Here is a 9,216-nt window from a genome sequence, read left to right on the forward strand (position 1 = left end):
TTCGCCCGGTTTTCTCCTAAAAACCGAGCACCTTCATTTTTAGTTAATGGATGAGGCAAAGCTTTTGGCTCCCTTTCAAAGAAAAAAAAGCTCAATCCCCCGTGATTAGTGTTTACGGTTGGGCAGTACCCGTTGGCTCGTTGCTCTATTGACAGACTCGACGATAAATGCAAAATGCAATTCAAACAACCCATCTCAATCAACGGCGCTCATCTGACAGCAAGTCGGTGACTAACTTGTTGCTACCTTAGCCCTTAAGCAACACATGGCCGTGTATAATACCTTCGCCTTCCAAGCTCCAACTACTCAGGAGTCAGCACAAGCCGGAGCGAAAACAAAATGGTGGCCGTGGACCCGAAAGCCGTTCCCTCCGCCACAGCAGTCCACCACCAGTTCGTCGTGGTCGTCGACGGCGCCGAGACGACCATCCACGAGGGCGTGCAGCGGTGCAACGGGGGCACGCTCACCGTGGTCAGCCCGGGCGTCCTCGAGGTGAGCAGGCTCCAGCACGTGGTGGTGCGCGGTGGCGGAGGCGGCGACGTGCGCTTCCACAGGTGCGGCTTCGCGGCGGCCGAGGCGTGCGGCGCCGTGTCGTTCCACAAGTGCGACGCGGTGCGCGTCGACGGGGCGGCCGAGGTGGCCGTGAGGCGGTGCCGGTCCGCGGACGTGGAGCGCGCGGGCACGGTCTCCATCCGGAGGTGCAAGGGCGCCGCGCGCGTGCACGGCGCCGGCGAGCTGCGCGTCGGGCGGTGCAGGGAGGCCGACGTGGGCAGCTGCTCGGAGGTGACGCTGGGGCGGTGCCGCGAGGCGCGCGCCGACTGGTGCGGCGCGCTCGGCATCGACCGGTGCCGGTCCGCGGACGTCAGCCGGTGCGGCGCCGTGCGCGTCGACCGGTGCGGCGGTGCCAACGTGTCGAGCTGCGGCAGCGTGATGGTTCGACGTGGCAAGGTGAACATGGTGGATGCGCACCAGCAGCAGGGTTGGCAGGAGCAGCAGCCCTCGTGCCAGAAAGCAGAGCCGGACTACAACCTGCCTATCGAAATCGTGAGCAAGTGAACAAACTATACCTGATGAAACATAGGTGTGATGTTATCCATATAACACTGCTATTGGTGCACTCATCAAGTTCAGTATGTATTTGTATGATCTGTATGTTCCTGTTGTACTAGTACGTTATGTTCTGCATCTCTGGGGTCTGGACATATTTGGTTTATATGTTACTATTGGAACACCAGCGTCTACGTCTGTAAGACTGTAATATATAAAAAATAAAAATATTCACACATCATTTTTTCTCTTTATACAAGATAGACGTTGTCATATTTCTGGATGATCCTTTGTAGACGCATAAGATACAACACAACCTATATTCATGATTTATTTCGCTTGTTTACTTCTACTAGTAAGGTTGCACGTGCCACGCACGTCTCAAATAATGCAAATATATACACTAAACAAGTCATGTTTTCTATATTCTAAAGTGATAATTACTCTAATATCATCACCTGAATTCTTGAAAATATCTTCTTCATTTTAGATAGCAATATAAATATTGTAATCTATTACAAAGATAAATCTCATATAATGGAATAGATTTACATGGCGTATAAGAAGAATTTCACATCATGAACCAGAAACGAAAGTTGTGTGGCATACAAATAGCAAACAGTAGTAATGAAATCATATACATTTCTTACTTATATATTATGATGAATAACCCTCAAATTTACGAAACTAAGTCAGCAAGCATTGTGCGGCAAGATTACTCATACATCTTAAGACATCGAAATTCATATGAAAAAACATGTTTACAAATTGGCATACATAACCATACCTGCCATCGTCATATAACTCAATCTCTATGCCATTAAAAGGATTTTCTCGGTCTTGCAATCTGCACATGACAGAACATATATCACTCTCTGCCAAGTTTGATACTTTTTATCTATTAAAAACGAAGTGCACACAAACATGCACTTGTTGGTGCTCAAAAGAAATAGCAAAGCCAGAAGCCACAAGTGTTGTTTAAAGTGATAGACAAAGTAGCTTTATATATAAGAATAAAGAGTAACATCAGTATTGATTTTGTAAGATACCTCCCATGTCTATACTATATAAAAGAACAAATAGTAACATCAGTCAGATTCTTTTGTGCAAAAATTCAAGATATGTTTTAGGCATGAATGGTAAATCTAATTCTTGCTCCCATTCTGAGAATAAATACTCTCTAATTATTATGAGAAGTAATTGTGCACGTGCAAAGCAAATGTTAGGTAATGCAACTTAAATCATGTTACTAAAAACAAAAGAAATATAGAAGGTAAAATGTTTGCATTCATGCAGCCAACATTACTGCCACTACAAAATGAAAGTCTTTTTGCTGCCTCAAGTTCAGGTTTTTACCCCGAGTACACTCCAGCCAGCAAGGAAAAATAAACAGATCTTCAAGTTCAGTTCCTTTGAGTACCTCCTATCTCACATGTTAAAACTTTTTTTTTTTTGCCTTGAAATGGTTATGTAGTGTCCTAGAAAGAGCAAATATTTTCTTACATCCGAAAAGAAATATATTTCCATTAAGTTGTGCTGGTAATGAAAGCAACAGGAACATGGTTTCCTGTGTTCACCATGACCTCTACCAGGATTGCAAAAAAAGACCTTGCTAGACATTATATCGAACACAAGGCAGTGAGCAATGCGGAATGCATGTTTCGATTAAATACACATTATCATAATGACTGTAAGGACATAAAACAATTAAATTTGATGGATTGTTGCAGTACCTTGAGAGTACATTGGTATCACCGCCTAGGAATCCATGCTTGAAAAAAAAAACTTATACATGGAATAGACACAAACAGGTTTTAGTGCATGTGTAGGTCAATGGGAAGACTGGCAAATACAAGTGAAAATGATAAACTACATAAATAATTGATTTGCACCTGTCTACATGAAACATGTTACAATTGGGGTAATCCATACATCAGTTAACATTGGAACATCTGAAATAAAAGTATGCTTTCAACGAATTAGAAGGATAATCGGCATACCAGTATCTCAACCCAAATATGTGCACTTAGGTCTTGAAATGGAGTGCACAACCCATTTCTATTCATAGATGCCATATAATGTTGTGCTTCCTCTGGCTCTTCTCCAACTCCTATTAACTTGGTGTTTACCCAACAATTGGGGTTATACTCTGGGGAATTCACCATAAGTTAAAAGGGCGAACAGTTAGCATAGCACATCGATTTTTAGAAGAAAAGTACTCCCTCCATCCCAAAATGTAAAACGTGTATGGATTACTTAAAAGTTAATGTTTTCTAAGTTTGACCAAATTTATACACAAAAATATGAAAATTACAATACTGAATCAATATCAACAAATTCACCATAAAGTATATTTTCTCAATGTGGCCATTCAATATTGTAGATGTAGATATTTTGCCTAAATATTTAGTCAAAATAGAGTAAATTTTGATATTTGAATAATCCTTAGGCGCCTTATATTTGGGACGGAGGGAGTATGAGGCACATGCAGAAAAATAACGGTGGTATGTTATATTGTTGATGTAACACTAAACACTGACACAACACAAATTTAGAATTCAAATAAGTTAGATAGTGGCATTCAAATACCTTGATCGGTGAGGTTTGTGAATTCCTCCGCGTTGGAAGAACTTGCTGCATTTAGTCATTGGACTTCAGAGATGCTTCAAGATAGGAGACTTCACAAAAATTAAATAATTGGTATAAGTTTCATACCTCATAATGACACTATCTCATAGATAATCTTGAAAAATAACTCACAAATAAAGAAAATTGCATTTCTATCAAAATTCTAAAACATATTCATACTTCCAGGCTTCAATAACTTACATCATCATCTAACATATTCAGTCTACTGGTTCTGTTGTGTGTGAGTAGACATGCTAAAATCACTTGTGTTGCACATTATTTATAGTTGGCAATATGGAGAACTAACTGCATGTGTAAGTCTTTGAGATCATCCTTCCTCTCTAGTGTCTATACTCTAGACACATGAGCCCAGTTAATGATCTGACCGTAGTTTAGGGACTTGATGATCTCTAAAACAATTGATGAAATAGATAATTCAGTAGATCTATCTGAATATGATGCAACGGAGAGGTCATGTACGGGGCATACCAGGCCAGTATGAATATGATGCAACCAAGAGAATGGAGGAACGTGACTAAGAAGGATCCAGTTTCCTCTTGTTGCTTCGTCAGTAGCAAAGACGGTCTTCCGCATGCGAAATTCACAGAGGACGGGCGTCACGGACGGGAGAGTACACTTGCTGATTTGCCTGACGACCGCATGCGAATTTCACAGAGGACGGGCATCACAGAGGAAAGAGTTCACTTGCTGATTGGCCGCGTGTGCTCCTTCTGGCCGCGAAGACGGGAGAGGACATCCGCCGCTGGCAGCCTGCTCCGACTCAGGGAACATCGGTGGCGCGGGTGCGGGCGGTGTAGTGGGCGACGCGAGGAGCGGCGGACGCAGGGAGCATGGGGCACCAGCCGGCATCGAGTGAGGCGGTGGCAGAGTCACGGGAGAGGTGGCATCAAGGGGAGAGGAGGCTTCATTCTTAGGGAGGAAACATCCCGAGGGAGGTGACGGAGTCGCGTGCGAGATGGGCGTAGAGGCGAGTACTCTGGCAGGGTAGGTATGGCCGGCGGCGAGGTGTGGGCGAGAAGGTCGAGCGAGACGTGGGCAGTTATTTACTACCGGGTATTAAGCGAAGACATACGGGATCAGCGCTGATCGTGGGTGCTCAACGCGTTTAGTGCTCAACATCTGAGCGAGTTAGACCGCTGGATGGATAGATTTGACGGCCGAGATTGGTTGGATCTGCCTATCTCTCCCTTTTTATATTAGTGGAGATTTAGAGCAGTGGTGTTTCCAGAAAATTGAGTCAGGGTATCCCACCTTCATAAAATTTTCTGGCACTAATACGACATGCTCAACTTTTTTGTTGTTGATGTGTGCCCCTTCATGTCCCTTTTTATTTTCCTCTGACAATGTCATCAATGAGAGTCGATAAATCTTCCATCGACCATATGCTCCATGATCACAATGTCGTTGGTGCCTCTTACCTACCTCGTATTCTTCCGGCAACCACCCCAAATCCACCAAAGCCTCGTCACCCTCTCTCCCTCTCTCCTCCTCCTCCTCCTCCTCCTCCTCCAACAATACACAAATCCCTGTGGGGCCAGGGCTTTGCTCGATCCACTTCGTGCACGATAAGGATGTGGCCGCCATAGAAATTTTCAGAGCAGGGCTGACACCATCTGCACCCTCTCAGAAGCATCCTTCTCCATGAGCTCCACCCGGCCACGCCGGCTCGCGGGCAGCGGTGGAGCCAGCGACACGGAGCCCGAGTCGCCGCATCGTGGCAGGGAAGAAAATAAGAGAAAAATACTAGGGAAGAAAATAAATATGACATGTGGGCCTGAATCGTCAGTGAGAGTAACACCATATCCCTACGGAGATTGTGTAGTATTCCCCCGTGCGTCAAATCTGTACTAATAAAATCCCAATGCGACCGTGGTACGTCGTGCCTTTTTCATTTGGGCCCCTCTATTTTTTGTAATCAACCTGCAGTTGTAGTCACACAGGGCAGCTAAAAGAAGAACGCCCTGCGTGAAACAGTAGATCGATGGGGAAAAGCCGGCCGACGGCACGGCTGAATCGGAGCGAGGGCCAACACCGTGTCATCGACGGAGAAGGCCAGCGAGCCAAGCTTGTGGAGGCGCAGCAGGATGACTTGGGATGGAAGCGGAGAGGTCCGGCGTCGGGGACGAGCGACAAAGCCATGGTGCCATGGTGGCCACGCGTGGGGATCAAGTCGGTGACGATGGGCTCGAGGTGCCGCAACAGTCGAGGAGACGAGCAGACTGGTCACGGCGCACGCAGTCGAGGCGGAGAATTTAGTACAGTACATGAGCTCGATCTGGGTCCTCCCACGGTTCCGTCCGGACGAAGCAGAGCGGCGGCTGGAAGATGTCCAAAGCTTGGAGCAGCGCGTCGCATTGGCTACCACGCCATCGACCTGACTCCTACACCCTGTCCCGCACCTTCGTCCTGCGCTCCACCACAGAACCCCTCGCCTAGCTGCTGCGCCTGCACCCCTCCCTGTCCTGCTCTCCCAGGAGACGCGCAGTGTCGATGCGGAGCCGTGCAGCTACAGATCCTCACAAGTAAGGAGACTCCGGTAGATAAGGCTGGCCGACGAAAGAAAATGTGAAGAGATAAAACACGGTGCATTTAATATTTCGCACGCCCATCCTCACATCCTGTACATCAGAATCTGCGGGGATTTAATTCAATGTTCGTGCATCATGTACTCCAAGTAGTATGATTCTGTTGTTGTTCAATCAGATATTGGATAGTATTACCTCCATCCTAAAGTTTAAAATTTATTTTTTTAAAAAAAATGTTAAAGGAGTAAAGTATAATCAAACTTTAGAAGAATCTATCAATAAAAATGATATTTTGTACTAGATATCATATAAAAATATACTTCATTATCTATCGAACGGTATATAATTTGTATTCAAATGTTAATGATTTTTGGTAAAAAAAAGGTGCATATACAAATGGAAGGAAATTGCGGTGTAAGTTTGTTGGCATTATAGAGTTGCAAATAGAAATCAAATAAAAAATTAGGGGTACATTGAACTAATTATTTTAAACAAATACAAGCCAAATTTAATTAAAAATCATTTTAGTACCACTCATATTCGATTTATCGAAACACCATAACGTTCAAAATGTGGGCCTAACCCAAGAACAAAAAGGAAAATGATGGAAGAGGGATATGAGAGGGGGCTTATAATGTTGTTTCGTAGAAAAGCACGAACATTCATCGGACGGAGGAAGTACATCTTTCCATTACACAAAAGCTAAAATTTTAAGTACAAACTAACCCGTAGCAACGGATGGGTATTATGCTAGTAGCTATAGGATCCGGAATATAGCAAAAAAAACAATAAGTTCGAAGTGCCAATTTCCGGAATTAGAAGTTGAAGGTACGATTTATCTTTCCTATACAATTTCAAAGTTTGTTCTGGACTTTTAACTGTTATTATTCCTGTTGAAGGAACTCCTACCGCGTGCGGACTCGATGGTACCGACTCCACATCTCCCAGTATGTACTTGACGTCATGGTTGACACCCCATCTATATAGCTGATCGGCATGCATTACATATCATCCATCTGATCACGTAATGGACGACGGCGTCGACGTGGAGGCGCAGCCGGGTCCGATCTACGTCGGTGACGTAGGCCCGGAGCTGTCGCCGGTGACGTGCGTGGACGTCACGGTCTCTTGGGCCTTGGTCGCCGCGTCGCTGGGGTGGGTCGCCGGCGGCGCCGTGATCCTCGCAGTGCTCATGCCGGCCGCCAAGACCATGGCGGACGCGCGCAAGAGCACCGTGGTCTGCGGATCCCTGATGATTTTCATCGGGTCCGTAATGACGGCCATGTCTATCATGCTGCTGGTGTTCGAGTTGCGCAGGGGCCGCCAGATCAGGGCCATCTCCCGCTTGCACATAGTGCCCGTGTCTGAGGTGTCTCACCTCGCCGGAAAAAGTGTCGCTTTGTCTCAACTCCAGGATAGTACCGGCCGGTGAGACCAGTACTGAAATTTACTCTGGTTTTATTTCTTGTCAAATTACATTCGTGCACAAATCATATTATTCGAAATAGAATTCTCATTGTTGCTACAGTAGTTCAGCTGAAGAAATTTGATGAAATACTTGTTAAAGCATAATGGTCAAAATAACCCTTGTTAAAGCTCCTTGTTACTCCATTGCCAAAGATGACGCCTGTCTTGTTCAAAAAAAAAGATGACGCCTGCATGCATGCACGATGAATAGTTTTTTTTAGAGCAAAAACACATTTTATTGTTGATAGAAAATCAAGTTACAAGAATCAATAAACATGGAATCTGAAAACCAGACTAGGATAAAATAGATTTTCTGAAAACTCTACAGATAAAACCTTAAAAGATAGAAAAATACGGAACTATCCCTAGAGTTTTCTGCACTCGCCGAAACTAGCGCTCGCCGCCAAACTCCAACGCCACGTAGGCACACGTTTGAGGAGACGTAGAACCTCCACCATTGCCAGATCCGACGAAGCACCATCGCTAACAAGATTTTGTGAGTCGATCAACATGCCCGCTGCAACCAGCGAGGCACATGTCGATGTGGCATGTCGATCGGGGAACGTCCCCGTGCTTTCTTGAACCAAGATCTACCGCATCCAGTCGATGAAGTCGGGGAACAACAACAGATCCACCACCTCCGGACCAACATTCTCGCTCCATAGCATCCACCTCGCCTCGATCCCCAACACAGTCGTGGACAACACGAACGCTAGTGATACGTCGAGAAACTGATCTCGCCAGATCTGAAGAAAGACGATAAGACCAAGCCGCCGATCTGAAGAATCGACAAGCACACATTGCCATCAACTCCGAGAACGCATTAAAATCGACAAGCACACGTTGCCATCAACTTCATAGCAAAACTACACTACTATTAAAATCTCTAGTTGGCACTGCATTTATGATACTTTCCATGGGAATGGGATAGTACTCCTAGTAGTGTTATGCATGTGGCACTAGTCTGTGTAACTCTCTACTAGTCTAATCCACTCACAATAAGTATTATAATGTTTTCCATGTTAAGACATACTCCCTTGCTTTGCGAGTAAGTGTACTTCTTCCTCTATGGAGTATATTGACGCTGATCCGATACATGCCGTCGATATTGTGGAGTGACCAACATGGGCCCGGGAGTACATGCACATTTGCTCCATAGAGGGGTGAGAAATGTAAAAGCATCCCTAGCCCGCGTCCTTCAAATGGCTACGACAAATGCTCCAGACTGGCCGTTTGGGGGCACCGTCACTGCTTGCCGTTTTGGGGGACACCTCTTCCCAGCGGAATTCCTCAACCGGCCGACCAGCGAGGGGTTTTGCACTATTTTTCAATCTCAACCATGTTTGTAAAAATAAATAGTGTATCACACAAATAAATAGTTGTAACACACAAATTAATAGTTATACAATAAGTAATAATTGAAATGAAATGAATAACTTATATAGTTTAAATAAAGCAACTAGTTGTCTCCTTTGAACATCCACAGATGCCCGACAAGATCATTTTGCAGTTGCGCGCATCAGTTTTC

General features: G+C 45.1%; 1 protein-coding gene across 1 annotated transcript; it reads left to right on the forward strand.

The window, feature by feature from the left end:
- The first annotated feature begins 281 nt into the window (after positions 1–281).
- LOC127314902 (uncharacterized) lies at positions 282–1,306 on the forward strand. Its single transcript, XM_051345446.2, has one exon. The coding sequence runs from the start codon at positions 340–342 to the stop codon at positions 1,054–1,056; it is 717 nt and encodes a 238-aa protein (XP_051201406.1). The 5' UTR covers positions 282–339; the 3' UTR covers positions 1,057–1,306.
- Positions 1,307–9,216: the final 7,910 nt, after the last annotated feature.

The sequence above is a fragment of the Lolium perenne genome, chromosome 7 (assembly GCF_019359855.2).
Source record: "Lolium perenne isolate Kyuss_39 chromosome 7, Kyuss_2.0, whole genome shotgun sequence".
Classification (NCBI taxonomy): Eukaryota; Viridiplantae; Streptophyta; class Magnoliopsida; order Poales; family Poaceae; genus Lolium; species Lolium perenne.